This window comes from Pseudophryne corroboree, chromosome 6 (genome assembly GCF_028390025.1).
Source record: "Pseudophryne corroboree isolate aPseCor3 chromosome 6, aPseCor3.hap2, whole genome shotgun sequence".
In the NCBI taxonomy this organism is placed as follows: Eukaryota; Metazoa; Chordata; class Amphibia; order Anura; family Myobatrachidae; genus Pseudophryne; species Pseudophryne corroboree.
In genome coordinates this window covers 791,413,509-791,429,989 of record NC_086449.1, presented here as the reverse complement: position 1 = coordinate 791,429,989, position 16,481 = coordinate 791,413,509, and the positions used below count along the sequence as shown (strand labels likewise).

The following is a 16,481-nucleotide window of genomic DNA, read 5'->3' as shown; positions in this document are numbered from 1 at the left end:
CCACTGGTTGGGCTGCCATCAGCCAGATGCCTGTCTGAATTATTTATGCTGCATGTTGTGCGTCTCCACGGGTTGCCACTTGATGTGGTCTCTGACCGCGGATCCCAGTTTGTGGCCAAATTCTGGAGGGCATTTTGTTCCGATCTCCAGATTTCTGTCAGCTTGTCGTCAGGCTACCATCCGCAGTCTAATGGGCAGACTGAAAGGGTGAACCAGTCCTTGGAGCAGTTCCTCAGGTGTTATGTCTCCAAGTGTCAGACTGACTGGGTTGCTCATCTGTCCATGGCGGAGTTTGCCTATAACAACGCGGCTCACTCTGCTACAGGGATCTCTCCCTTCCTTTGTGTGTATGGGCATCATCCTAAGGCCAATTCTTTTGACCCCCTGGACTCCACGCCTGGTGGTTCCTCTGTGGTTTCGGTCCTTAGAGGTATTTGGCGGAAAGTGAAGAAAGCCCTTGTGTCTGTGTCATTAGTGACCAAAAGGGTTTTTGATAAGCGGAAAAGACCCTGCAGCTTCAAATTAGGAGACTTCGTCTGGTTGTCTACCAAGAATTTGAAGTTGAGACAGCCATCTCATAAGTTAGGGCCCCGGTTCATCGGCCCTTATAAGATCACCAGGGTTATCAATCCGGTGGCATTTCAGTTAGATCTGCCCCGTTCTTTGGGTATCAATAAAATATTTCATTGTTCCCTTTTAAAACGGGCGATTAGTAATCCTTCTTCCAGTGGAAGACCTTCCCCTCTTCTGATACGTGGCCAGAGGGAGTTTGTTGTTGAAAGGATTCTTGACTCCAAGGTGGTTCGGGGTCGGCTGTCATTTTTGGTGCACTGGAAGGGGTATGGCCCGGAGGAGCGGTCGTGGGTGCGCAGTTGTGATCTTCATGCCCCCAGACTGATACGCTCTTTCTTCTCGCAGTTCCCCGATAAACCCGGTGGTAGGGGTTCTTTGACCCCTCGTCAGAGGGGGGGTACTGTTAGGGTCTCCTGCCCTGTGCTGCCACGTCGTCATGGCAACCGGGAGACAAGTGCTAGTGGAGTAACCTGAGCGCAGCTGATACTCCAGTTCGGGTCTTTTGCTGTGCAGTGGTTATAGGCTCTGTGCACGGCAGGGGATCCGGTGCTGGTTTTTGTGCTCACAGTCTGTGAGGTCTGAGTGGGGCGTGGACAGCACCTGCTTTATAAGGCCTCTTTTCAGGGTAAGCAGATGCTGCTGAATCTCTGTTGGTTAGTCAGTTCATGAAAGTTAGCCAGTACTGTGTAGCTTTGTATTTGTTTGTTGCTTACTGCATATAGGCCTGGGGATTTGGTATTACACTCTGCCAATCCAGACCTAGCAGTAAGACTGGAGTCAGTCGTTTAGCTTGCTGGGGTTCTGTTATTACTCTGTGAACTTAGCAAGTTTGCGGCTGTATTCTAACACTTGCCTGTCTAATCCTGTCTCACTGTGCTAGGTGTCAGGGGTCAGTTTAGTGGCAGTAAGCTTAAACCTGTGCACTGCAAGTGAGAATCAGGATTGTGGAGGCTCTCCTTGTGTCTATCATTCCATCTCTGACCAAGGAGTTTACTGCCACACCCGTTGGTAACCCTTTAGGGTTTTGCTGTTGCCCTTAGCAACAGCATTTCGGGTTCTCTACGTATTAAAACACAACATCTTGCTTTTTACATCTGAGCAGTTCTAATACAAGGGAGATACCCAGTTCCTTAGCCTCTGGGCTTCTCTGTTCACTGTGTGTGTATTTTGTTACCCTATCACCTTCTGTGTACGTTATGTCATATTCCCCAGTTTGTCTGTGAGTCCATTTGTTTTGCATAACAGTTCAAACACCAGTACATTCCTGCAGACACTGGAGTGCATAACAGTTCTGACACTAGTACTTTCCTGCAGGCACTGGTGTGCATAACACCAGCTCTGTATTCTTCTCCTTATTGGTCAAACAGCGGCGCTCTGAGGTGAAACTGAGGAACTGCAATACTGAAATATTTTCAGTATTCTGTAACACTATCATTGCATATTATTTATCTTTGCAATGTGATGTATACATAAATGTAGTTACTACATTACTATGTAAACATTTTGAATATTCTTCTTTGTCTTGCTTTTATATATATGAAATAAATTAGCAATGCTGTATCTGTGTACAGTATAGACACTGTTTGTTGACATATGCTGATTACTGTCCTGTGCATAATAAGTTTAGCATGGTAGGTAATTTGTTATTCTCATGTATGGTGTAAAGCTTTCATTTCAAAGTTAATAAAGTTATTTAAATGATTTGATTTAACACTATTGCACAGTACTTATCATAGTGTTAGCACATCTGTTGTAGTTAATTTTGTCAATTTTCACTATTAAATATTAAATATGGATAATGAAAAGTGAAAAATATATAATTGCAAAACAAAAAGATAAACAATATACATAACCATCCACCTAAATCAGTATTTAACATAAATTATCTGATTTTCTATCTGCAATGTTTTTAATGTGTACAATAATGCAGCATTTTAATATTCAGCTGTTTTCTTGTTACTCTTTGCTCTGTATAGTGGGGCAAAAATTAATTATGCCTTATAAATGTTACTACTACTACCTATGGTATTATTATTATTATTATTATTATTAATAATAATAATAATAATAATGTCTAAGTCACTCCTATAAATACATTTGCCGCAGACACTTTATGTAAATATTCATATATTTCTTCAGCTGTTTTCTGATAATCACCTCAATCAGAATTTTGTGTGAGAAATCACAATGAAAAAATAATAATTATAACAATAGCATATATATATAAATATATATATATATATATATATATACACAGTATATATATATATACACATATATATATATATATGGGTGTGGATCATTAGGTTGACCAGAATTAGGTTAACAGTCAATAGTTTGACCCCATATGGTCGACATGCAACATGTTAACATGGTGAAAAGCTCAGCAGGGTCAATAGGTTGACATGTAAAAAGGTAGATAGTTCAAAATGTCATCAGGTACAAAAGGTCAACAGGGTCAAATGGCTGACATGGAAATGGTCGACACAAAAAAGGTCTATACTTTTTTGGTTTTTCGGTTCCATTTTCTATGTTAAACAACATGTGACCCCAATTAGTGTACTGCTTTGCTCACCACACTTCGGGCGAGGTTACTATTCCCAATCATCGTCCAGTGGATGGTAAATGATGAAAAAGTTGAAAAACTAATCACAAAAAACTTCTGTAGACCATTGTCATGTTGACCATTTGAACCTGTTGACATTTTGTACCTGTTGACTTAATGCATGTTGACCATATGGGGTCAACCTATTGACTTTTGACCTACTACTGTTGAGCTATCATCTGGATCCCTATATATAAATATATATATATATATATATATATATGTATATATATATACTTATTTTCCCAAAAATAATGTGTAAATGATTGTTATTAAACCTGATTCAGTCTAATTCTAATAACAAATATGCAGATTTGTTAGTAAATTTATTTACAGTTTTCCACAGTTTTACTTTGCTATGTCATGTATGGGGTATGCGAGTGTGTGTGTGTGTGTGTGTGTGTGTGTGTGTGGGAGAAGTGCCCTGAGCTTGGGCTGCAGGAAGAATGTTTTCCTGTGGCCTTGGGTGCATTATCCTATTTGGACCATTCTATGGCTGGGTAATGAGGAGGAGACAGTTGGGAGGTTGCCAATGCAATACAGGGTCTGCAGTATGTGTAGATCCTAGAGGGTGCCAGTAGATTGCCTTCCAGCAGCCAATGGTGGACAATCTGACATGGTCACATTACATGCACCTGTCTGCATAGCTACAAATGAAGTATACCCAATAATAACATCTGATGCGCTATATTGGTCAATGATATTTACTGACATATTCTTGGTATTTAGATTTCCCATATTCTTCCTTCACAGTTGTAATATAATAATGCAATATAATAATAACTATAATAATAAAAAGAGTATATATATATATATATATATATATATACAGGTTGAGTATCCCTTATCCAAAATACTTGGGACCAGAGGGATTTTGGATATCGGATTTTTCCGTATTTTGGAATAATTGCATACCATAATGAGATATCATGGTGATGGGACCTAAATCTAAGCACAGAATGCATTTATGTTACAAATACACCTTATACACCCAGCCTGATGGTAATTTTAGCCAATATTTTTTTATAACTTTGTGCATTAAGCAAAGTGTGTCTGCATTCACACAATTCATTTATGTTTCATATACACCTTATACACACAGCCTGAAGGTCATTTAATACAATATTTTTAATAACTTTGAGTATTAAACAAAGTTTGTGTACATTGAGCCATCAAAAAACAAAGGTTTCACTATCTCAGTCTCACTCAAAAAAGTCCGTATTTCGGAATATTCCGTATTTCGGAATATTTGGATATGGGATACTCAACTTGTATAAAAAAAAATAAAAAAAATATAAAAAAAATATATATATATATATATATATATATATACTGTATTATGCCAGGGAGACTCTGAAATGTTAGCAACCTCCCTGACAAAAGAAGAGTCTAGCAATCTCTCTTATTGCACCTTACCCCCATCATATTATGCAACAACAACAAAAATAAATCAGAGATATATACATTCTAATGGGATCATCAGCGCCATTTCTCTGCATTGGTTGTAAGACACAATGATCCCTATGGCTACATGCATTTTTAAATAAGGTTTCTTGTGGCCATTTACTGTATATGGAACTACTTATAAAACACAATATATGAGCAATCCATGAAAAGTATCACTGTCTTTCATCATCAACTAGATCTTACTGACTGTTTTGGGGCTCTTTTACATTTGGATGTAAGCAGCGGCGGCTCCTACTTATGTTTAGTAGGGGAACTGCTGCTAACCCCGTGCCCAAAGACAGGAGAGTAGACAGCCAGCCCTGGGTCCCAATACCTGTGCAATGGATCTGGCAGGTGCTAGGACCAATGCATGCGCAGACACCACAGTGCAACTGCGCATTGCCAAACCCTTGGCTTCTATGGACTGCACCAACTGCAGCCTAAAGTAGTCAGATTGGGCTGTGTGAAAAAGCAGGGCATGGCTTCCTACAGGAAGCCAGCTCTCTGCTTATCACAGCCTGGTCTGGCAGTCCCAGAGGGAGGAAACACCTCCCAATAGGACTGCCTTGTGTGACTGTGACCAACAGGTAGGACTTCCAATAGGAAGTCACTGCCAGTCACAGTGAAGCCAGTGCAGTCACGGACTGCATCTGGCTTCATTGACACTGAGCTGGGAGGTACATTTTACTGGGGGGGGGGGGGGGGGGGGGCTGCAGCTCATTGGTAAAATCTGCCACTGGATGTAAGTAATTTTTTTGCAAACTTCTCAGATGTAGCAGCACAAGCCCACTTTAACATCGTGTTTATAAGTATTGCTTTCAAAATCTACATGAAATGCTTTTACAAAAGTAGCAAAGTGTGAGTATTACGGTAGAATGCCTTGTGTGTCTTGTTTCTATAGAAGTTTACCTTGCTAATAAAGCATAAGTTTTCAGAACACTTTCACACCAACTCAGACATACAAAAAAACATTATTCAATTTAAAATATTGTAGTATATAGTATATTTACATTTAGGGGCAGATTCAATTAGCCACAGTGTTTACTGCATGGGTAAAGCTCCAGGTTTAACACTCAGATCTATTCAATTATTAAGCAATTTCCCTGAACTCTAACATGCATTAATTCAACAATTCCAGGTTAAGTGCCTGGAATTTATAGGTTACCTTGTGCAGAAAGCCCCAGAGGGTGCATTGAATGTGGACTTTTCCTCACAGTTCCTGAGGCTGGGAATTAAATACCAGGTTAAGTGCACCCTCTGGGGCTTACTACATGGGGTAGCAACACTCAATTGTATAGCTTAGAGCTATTCAACCCCACAGGCCACAGCTAATTGAATCTGTCCATAAATATTAATTACAGATAGATGTAGATATACTGTAATGTATTAGCAGGGTAGTAGAGAGCCTGGCTGGGACCAGGTATTTTCAGGGGGCATGGCCTAATAATGGGAGGTGTGGCCCTGCACACTTAGATAAAAATAAAGAAAAAAATAATACTTTAAGCGCCTCCCTGGCCACACTGCAGCCCAGCACATGCTGCTGTGTGCTGGGTTGAGAAGAGATGTAGATGCTGCTACCAGGTAAGGGGAGAGACTTGGGCCCACAATGGGCCTCTCAATCAGGCCTAGGCCTGGGTAAATAGTACCTGTCCCCCTTACCTCTTGGCATCACTGTGTATTAGGCACAAATAATAATAATAATAATGATAATAATAATAATAATAATAATAATAATAATAATTTCACTATTAAAAGATTTAGGTTGCTCACTATACATAGAATGAAGACATACTTTTACAAATGATATGGTTAAACTATTCACATCAGCCCTATTGTAACTACATAGAATACATTTTGCAGTATTTTCTTCCAATTATCTTTCACAATTGAGAAGCCCCTGATGATTGTGTTTCAAGAACTATTTTATGCGTGGTCTTTTAAGTGGTAAAAAGTTACCAAACTGTCACAATAAAGTCACCGACCGTCTATATTACTAGAAGTTATTTAGACATAAAGTAACAGTACTATTATAAAATCAAGATAAATAGAATATTTCTTTTAACTGACTTCCAAGGTTGCACAGTATTTTGTGTTTCTGCAGATTTTATAATTAAATGCCATATTACTATGCATATTTTTCCCTCAATAATAAAAAAATCTAATGATGATGTTGATTGTTATTAGAGATGTGTGAGTTTGGAATTACCCAGATTTACACAGATCTCAAAATGGCATCTTATTGGCTATCCAACTGTCATGTGTTTTGGATAGTCAATAGGAAAAATCCAGATAAGGTCAAACTTGCGTTAATTTGGCATTAAAACTGAACCTACACATCTGAAATTTGTTATAACATGTTTTCTCCTTAATAAACAAATATTACAATTGAGAGAATAAAACATTATTCAACATTAGAAATTCCATAAAAGTTATACAAAGTTATAGAGACATAACTTAAAACTTTTGTCATGAATGTTTTCTGAGGAAAGATAAAAATTAAATCAAAATACAATAAAAAAAAAAACTATTTTTCTGATAAAACCCAATCTCTTATGCTATTATTACATTAAAATTAATTACTGCTTCAAAAACATAACTATCTTTAGTTATAGGAGCAAGTCTAAACAAGTAAGACACGTAATGGAATATTACTTACATTTTTAGTTGTATTTTAATACTAATAATGATATTTCAAATTAAAGTACATATGTTTATCTCCTCAAGGCAACTGTATTTTGCATTTTTTCCCCATATTTATTGGTACAATGTTGCAAAACTCACCTCTATAAGACTATTTGTTGGTAAATCTTTCACACTTTCATTTCCAAGTCCTGAATTATCAGCATCAATGAGATTATCCACAGGGACATCTTGATTTGGATTCATATAAGTAAAGTCACTTTCACTAGAATCCAAAGCCACACACACATTGTACGAGTAGGGAAGTGTCAATGTCCCATTTGTATATTGAGAGAGTATTCTGGGATCAACTTGAGGATATATACCTGTATTTAAAGGACCAAAAATTGGGTGTGGTCTAGACCTTTTGCATTTTGATATAATGACCAACATCACAGTAATAATAAATAGGAAGGAAATTAGTGCTAGGGCAACTACTAAGTACAACTGTAAATTAGATTGAGTATCTTCATCAATCAGTTGATTACTATGATTAGGAACCACTTGTTGGAAATTATCTGCAACAATGAGACTTAAAGTGACTGTTGCTGAGAGAGTGGGGTCTCCATTGTCCTTCACCATCACCACAACCTTGTGATTCAATATATCCTTCTCTCGAAACACTTGTGATGTCCTGATCTCACCTGTGTGCTGACTGATGGTAAAGTGAGATGGTTCTGACACTTGTAGAAAGTGATAGGAGAGCCAAGCATTATGTCCAGAGTCTGCATCCACTGCAACCACCTTAGTTATTAATGATCCTTGTTCAGAGGCAAAAGGGACCATCTCAAACACAACTGGACCACCGCTGTCTGCTGATGGGTACAAAATCTTTGGTGCATTATCATTCCGATCCATTATGCGGATAATTAGGGTTGCATTGCTGCTCAGATATGGGGATCCATTGTCTCTAGCAGTTACTTGTATTAGAAATTCCTTGTGCTGCTCATAATCAAAAGATCTCTGAGCATAGAGAAGTCCAGTCTCTATATTGATGGACAGACAAGAGGACACTGGGAGATCTTCTGTATTAGTGCTGGATATTGAATAAATAATTTTAGCATTGTCCCCAGTATCAGGATCTGAAGCTTGTACACTGTATATTGAGGCTCCTGGTAAGTTGTTCTCTGGCACATAAGCAACAGAAGTAGATTTCATAAATATTGGTGGATTGTCATTAACATCTGATATCTCCAATCTGATGGTTCTTCTGCTGGAAAGTGGAGGAGATCCTCTGTCAGTAGCTAATACTGTGATGTTATATCTAGATACTTTCTCTCTGTCCAAAGACTCTGTAGTAACAATTCTATAATACCTGTCAGATGATGACATTAACTTGAAAGATGTTTCTTCTATTATCTTACTGTCAACTTCTCCATTTGCTCCAGAATCTTTATCTTCAACTTTTATGACAGCTATCACTGTGCCAGGTGCAGAATCCTCAGGAATAGGACTAGATAATGATGTGATGGATATCTCAGGAACATTGTCATTCTCATCTATCACTTCTATTAATAGCTTACAACGGGCAGCATGGCCACCTCCGTCCTTTGCTTGTACAGAGATTTCATAATTATTTGTCAATTCAAAATCTAGCTTACTATTGGTTTTAATTTCACCACTTATAGGATGGATACTGAAAGTACCTGTGTGATGGATATTCCCTGATGTTTTGCTGAAGGAATATGTGATCTGTCCATTGACTCCCTCATCTCTGTCATTTGCATTAATGATAATTATTGTAGTATTTATTGGAGTATTTTCATTTACACTGACTTTATATACTTGTTTAAATACTGGAAAATTATCATTTGCATCACTGACAATGATTCTTATTTCTGCAGTACCGGATCTCACAGGATTTCCTCCATCTAAGGCTGTTAGTGTTAGTTTATGAATATTCTGTGTCTCTCGATCTAAAGGTTTCTCTAACACAAGCTCTGGGAATGTGCTCCCATCTGGGTTGCTGCTTTCACTCAGTGTAAAATACTCATTATCACTGAGCCTGTATCTCTGTACTGCATTCATTCCAATATCTGGGTCTTCTGCTGTGTGTAATAAAAACCTTGTTCCAGGTGAAGTTAATTCAATTGTTTCTAATGTAAATGTATCAGGTAAGAACACAGGAGAATTATCATTTATATCCTGAATCTCTATTTTAATGGTGAAGATATTAAAAGGATTTTCAACCACAGCATCAAAGGTTAGGAAGCAGGTAGCTGCTGCCCCACACAGTGTCTCTCTGTCTATCCTGTCCTTAATGTACAGATTCCCATTCTCTGCATTTACATAAAAATATTTCTCTGATATACCTGATACAATTCTCAGTTTCCTAGATGAGAGATGTTTAATATCTAATCCAAGATCTTTTGCAATATTTGCTATAACAGAGTCTTTTCTCATTTCTTCTACAATAGAATAATGAATCTGACCAGAGACTGAATGACACAGCCATGATAATAAGAAGGGAAATATTACTTGCCATCTGATTCCTTTGTATGTCTGTGTAGGAGGTTTCAGCTCAGCCATCCTATTTACCCCAATTCTTCAGCAAAATATAATCCTTTGTGTGTGTGTGTGTGTGTGTGTGGGAGAAGTGCCCTGAGCTTGGGCTGCAGGAAGAATGTTTTCCTGTGGCCTTGGGTGCATTATCCTATTTGGACCATTCTATGGCTGGGTAATGAGGAGGAGACAGTTGGGAGGTTGCCAATGCAATACAGGGTCTGCAGTATGTGTAGATCCTAGAGGGTGCCAGTAGATTGCCTTCCAGCAGCCAATGGTGGACAATCTGACATGGTCACATTACATGCACCTGTCTGCATAGCTACAAATGAAGTATACCCAATAATAACATCTGATGCGCTATATTGGTCAATGATATTTACTGACATATTCTTGGTATTTAGATTTCCCATATTCTTCCTTCACAGTTGTAATATAATAATGCAATATAATAATAACTATAATAATAAAAAGAGTATATATATATATATATATATATATATATATATATATATATATATATATATATACAGGTTGAGTATCCCTTATCCAAAATACTTGGGACCAGAGGGATTTTGGATATCGGATTTTTCCGTATTTTGGAATAATTGCATACCATAATGAGATATCATGGTGATGGGACCTAAATCTAAGCACAGAATGCATTTATGTTACAAATACACCTTATACACCCAGCCTGATGGTAATTCTAGCCAATATTTTTTTATAACTTTGTGCATTAAGCAAAGTGTGTCTGCATTCACACAATTCATTTATGTTTCATATACACCTTATACACACAGCCTGAAGGTCATTTAATACAATATTTTTAATAACTTTGAGTATTAAACAAAGTTTGTGTACATTGAGCCATCAAAAAACAAAGGTTTCACTATCTCAGTCTCACTCAAAAAAGTCCATATTTCGGAATATTCCGTATTTCGGAATATTTGGATATGGGATACTCAACTTGTATAAAAAAAAAAAAAAAAAATATATATATATATATACTGTATTATGCCAGGGAGACTCTGAAATGTTAGCAACCTCCCTGACAAAAGAAGAGTCTAGCAATCTCCCTTATTGCACCTTACCCCCATCATATTATGCAACAACAACAAAAATAAATCAGAGATATATACATTCTAATGGGATCATCAGCGCCATTTCTCTGCATTGGTTGTAAGACACAATGATCCCTATGGCTACATGCATTTTTAAATAAGGTTTCTTGTGGCCATTTACTGTATATGGAACTACTTATAAAACACAATATATGAGCAATCCATGAAAAGTATCACTGTCTTTCATCATCAACTAGATCTTACTGACTGTTTTGGGGCTCTTTTACATTTGGATGTAAGCAGCGGCGGCTCCTACTTATGTTTAGTAGGGGAACTGCTGCTAACCCCGTGCCCAAAGACAGGAGAGTAGACAGCCAGCCCTGGGTCCCAATACCTGTGCAATGGATCTGGCAGGTGCTAGGACCAATGCATGCGCAGACACCACAGTGCAACTGCGCGTTGCCAAACCCTTGGCTTCTATGGACTGCACCAACTGCAGCCTAAAGTAGTCAGATTGGGCTGTGTGAAAAAGCAGGGCATGGCTTCCTACAGGAAGCCAGCTCTCTGCTTATCACAGCCTGGTCTGGCAGTCCCAGAGGGAGGAAACACCTCCCAATAGGACTGCCTTGTGTGACTGTGACCAACAGGTAGGACTTCCAATAGGAAGTCACTGCCAGTCACAGTGAAGCCAGTGCAGTCACGGACTGCATCTGGCTTCATTGACACTGAGCTGGGAGGTAAATTTTACTGGGGGGGGGGGCTGCAGCTCATTGGTAAAATCTGCCACTGGATGTAAGTAATTTTTTTGCAAACTTCTCAGATGTAGCAGCACAAGCCCACTTTAACATCGTGTTTATAAGTATTGCTTTCAAAATCTACATGAAATGCTTTTACAAAAGTAGCAAAGTGTGAGTATTACGGTAGAATGCCTTGTGTGTCTTGTTTCTATAGAAGTTTACCTTGCTAATAAAGCATAAGTTTTCAGAACACTTTCACACCAACTCAGACATACAAAAAAACATTATTCAATTTAAAATATTGTAGTATATAGTATATTTACATTTAGGGGCAGATTCAATTAGCCACAGTGTTTACTGCATGGGTAAAGCTCCAGGTTTAACACTCAGATCTATTCAATTATTAAGCAATTTCCCTGAACTCTAACATGCATTAATTCAACAATTCCAGGTTAAGTGCCTGGAATTTATAGGTTACCTTGTGCAGAAAGCCCCAGAGGGTGCATTGAATGTGGACTTTTCCTCACAGTTCCTGAGGCTGGGAATTAAATACCAGGTTAAGTGCACCCTCTGGGGCTTACTACATGGGGTAGCAACACTCAATTGTATAGCTTAGAGCTATTCAACCCCACAGGCCACAGCTAATTGAATCTGTCCATAAATATTAATTACAGATAGATGTAGATATACTGTAATGTATTAGCAGGGTAGTAGAGAGCCTGGCTGGGACCAGGTATTTTCAGGGGGCATGGCCTAATAATGGGAGGTGTGGCCCTGCACACTTAGATAAAAATAAAGAAAAAAATAATACTTTAAGCGCCTCCCTGGCCACACTGCAGCCCAGCACATGCTGCTGTGTGCTGGGTTGAGAAGAGATGTAGATGCTGCTACCAGGTAAGGGGAGAGACTTGGGCCCACAATGGGCCTCTCAATCAGGCCTAGGCCTGGGTAAATAGTACCTGTCCCCCTTACCTCTTGGCATCACTGTGTATTAGGCACAAATAATAATAATAATAATAATAATAATAATAATGATAATAATAATAATAATAATAATAATTTCACTATTAAAAGATTTAGGTTGCTCACTATACATAGAATGAAGACATACTTTTACAAATGATATGGTTAAACTATTCACATCAGCCCTATTGTAACTACATAGAATACATTTTGCAGTATTTTCTTCCAATTATCTTTCACAATTGAGAAGCCCCTGATGATTGTGTTTCAAGAACTATTTTATGCGTGGTCTTTTAAGTGGTAAAAAGTTACCAAACTGTCACAATAAAGTCACCGACCGTCTATATTACTAGAAGTTATTTAGACATAAAGTAACAGTACTATTATAAAATCAAGATAAATAGAATATTTCTTTTAACTGACTTCCAAGGTTGCACAGTATTTTGTGTTTCTGCAGATTTTATAATTAAATGCCATATTACTATGCATATTTTTTCCTCAATAATAAAAAAATCTAATGATGATGTTGATTGTTATTAGAGATGTGTGGGTTTGGAATTACCCAGATTTACACAGATCTCAAAATGGCATCTTATTGGCTATCCAACTGTCATGTGTTTTGGATAGTCAATAGGAAAAATCCAGATAAGGTCAAACTTGCGTTAATTTGGCATTAAAACTGAACCTACACATCTGAAATTTGTTATAACATGTTTTCTCCTTAATAAACAAATATTACAATTGAGAGAATAAAACATTATTCAACATTAGAAATTCCATAAAAGTTATACAAAGTTATAGAGACATAACTTAAAACTTTTGTCATGAATGTTTTCTGAGGAAAGATAAAAATTAAATCAAAATACAATAAAAAAAAACTATTTTTCTGATAAAACCCAATCTCTTATGCTATTATTACATTAAAATTAATTACTGCTTCAAAAACATAACTATCTTTAGTTATAGGAGCAAGTCTAAACAAGTAAGACACGTAATGGAATATTACTTACATTTTTAGTTGTATTTTAATACTAATAATGATATTTCAAATTAAAGTACATATGTTTATCTCCTCAAGGCAACTGTATTTTGCATTTTTTCCCCATATTTATTGGTACAATGTTGCAAAACTCACCTCTATAAGACTATTTGTTGGTAAATCTTTCACACTTTCATTTCCAAGTCCTGAATTATCAGCATCAATGAGATTATCCACAGGGACATCTTGATTTGGATTCATATAAGTAAAGTCACTTTCACAAGAATCCAAAGCCACACACACATTGTACGAGTAGGGAAGTGTCAATGTCCCATTTGTATATTGAGAGAGTATTCTGGGATCAACTTGAGGATATATACCTGTATTTAAAGGACCAAAAATTGGGTGTGGTCTAGACCTTTTGCATTTTGATATAATGACCAACATCACAGTAATAATAAATAGGAAGGAAATTAGTGCTAGGGCAACTACTAAGTACAACTGTAAATTAGATTGAGTATCTTCATCAATCAGTTTATTACTATGATTAGGAACCACTTGTTGGAAATTATCTGCAACAATGAGACTTAAAGTGACTGTTGCTGAGAGAGTGGGGTCTCCATTGTCCTTCACCATCACCACAACCTTGTGATTCAATATATCCTTCTCTCGAAACACTTGTGATGTCCTGATCTCACCTGTGTGCTGACTGATGGTAAAGTGAGATGGTTCTGACACTTGTAGAAAGTGATAGGAGAGCCAAGCATTATGTCCAGAGTCTGCATCCACTGCAACCACCTTAGTTATTAATGATCCTTGTTCAGAGGCAAAAGGGACCATCTCAAACACAACTGGACCACCGCTGTCTGCTGATGGGTACAAGATCTTTGGTGCATTATCATTCCGATCCATTATGCGGATAATTAGGGTTGCATTGCTGCTCAGATATGGGGATCCATTGTCTCTAGCAGTTACTTGTATTAGAAATTCCTTGTGCTGCTCATAATCAAAAGATCTCTGAGCATAGAGAAGTCCAGTCTCTATATTGATGGACAGACAAGAGGACACTGGGAGATCTTCTGTATTAGTGCTGGATATTGAATAAATAATTTTAGCATTGTCCCCAGTATCAGGATCTGAAGCTTGTACACTGTATATTGAGGCTCCTGGTAAGTTGTTCTCTGGCACATAAGCAACAGAAGTAGATTTCATAAATATTGGTGGATTGTCATTAACATCTGATATCTCCAATCTGATGGTTCTTCTGCTGGAAAGTGGAGGAGATCCTCTGTCAGTAGCTAATACTGTGATGTTATATCTAGATACTTTCTCTCTGTCCAAAGACTCTGTAGTAACAATTCTATAATACCTGTCAGATGATGACATTAACTTGAAAGATGTTTCTTCTATTATCTTACTGTCAACTTCTCCATTTGCTCCAGAATCTTTATCTTCAACTTTTATGACAGCTATCACTGTGCCAGGTGCAGAATCCTCAGGAATAGGACTAGATAATGATGTGATGGATATCTCAGGAACATTGTCATTCTCATCTATCACTTCTATTAATAGCTTACAACGGGCAGCATGGCCACCTCCGTCCTTTGCTTGTACAGAGATTTCATAATTATTTGTCAATTCAAAATCTAGTTTACTATTGGTTTTAATTTCACCACTTATAGGATGGATACTGAAAGTACCTGTGTGATGGATATTCCCTGATGTTTTGCTGAAGGAATATGTGATCTGTCCATTGACTCCCTCATCTCTGTCATTTGCATTAATGATAATTATTGTAGTATTTATTGGAGTATTTTCATTTACACTGACTTTATATACTTGTTGTTTAAATACTGGAAAATTATCATTTGCATCACTGACAATGATTCTTATTTCTGCAGTACCGGATCTCACAGGATTTCCTCCATCTAAGGCTGTTAGTGTTAGTTTATGAATATTCTGTGTCTCTCGATCTAAAGGTTTCTCTAACACAAGCTCTGGGAATGTGCTCCCATCTGGGTTGCTGCTTTCACTCAGTGTAAAATACTCATTATCACTGAGCCTGTATCTCTGTACTGCATTCATACCAATATCTGGGTCTTCTGCTGTGTGTAATAAAAACCTTGTTCCAGGTGAAGTTAATTCAATTGTTTATAATGTAAATGTATCAGGTAAGAACACAGGAGAATTATCATTTATATCCTGAATCTCTATTTTAATGGTGAAGATATTAAAAGGATTTTCAACCACAGCATCAAAGGTTAGGAAGCAGGTAGCTGCTGCCCCACACAGTGTCTCTCTGTCTATCCTGTCCTTAATGTACAGATTCCCATTCTCTGCATTTACATAAAAATATTTCTCTGAGATACCTGATACAATTCTCAGTTTCCTAGATGAGAGATGTTTAATATCTAATCCAAGATCTTTTGCAATATTTGCTATAACAGAGTCTTTTCTCATTTCTTCTACAATAGAATAATGAATCTGACCAGAGACTGAATGACACAGCCATGATAATAAGAAGGGAAATATTACTTGCCATCTGATTCCTTTGTATGTCTGTGTAGGAGGTTTCAGCTCAGCCATCCTATTTACCCCAATTCTTCAGCAAAATATAATCCTTTTGATGGTAGTATGTGTAATCCAGTATGTTAGAACATACAGTATGTGATTATAAATCCAAATGATTATGAAAATAAGATAAAATATCCTGTATTCTGTGTAGAGAGAATCCAGAAAATGGCTGTGTGTCTTCCTGCAGATCTGCAGTGTGTGTGAGTGATGAAAATACCAGTGGATCTCCAGCTCTGTATTCTTCTCCTTATTGGTTAAACAGCGGCGCTCAGAGGTGTAAGTGAGGAACTGCAATGCTGAAATATTTTCAGTATTCTGTAAAACTATTATTGCATTTAATTTATCTTTGCATTGGGTTG

The 16,481-nt window shown here is 37.4% G+C and overlaps 1 protein-coding gene and 1 pseudogene across 27 annotated transcripts in view; both read right to left on the bottom strand.

Moving 5' to 3' along the window:
- Nucleotides 1-16,481, bottom strand: part of LOC134933540 (protocadherin gamma-B1-like) — a 543,090-nt gene that overhangs the window by 179,820 nt on the left and 346,789 nt on the right. Inside the window, exon 1 of one of the 27 annotated variants that reach the window (XM_063928851.1) lies at nucleotides 7,406-9,412. The exons of the other annotated variants lie outside the window; for them this stretch is intronic. Coding sequence (XP_063784921.1) covers nucleotides 7,406-9,331 — 1,926 coding nt within the window. The 5' untranslated portion in view covers nucleotides 9,332-9,412. Of the gene's footprint in view, nucleotides 1-7,405; nucleotides 9,413-16,481 lie in introns of those variants that run through there. 27 annotated transcript variants of the gene reach the window in all.
- LOC134933921 (protocadherin gamma-B2-like) lies at nucleotides 13,678-16,292 on the bottom strand (annotated as a pseudogene).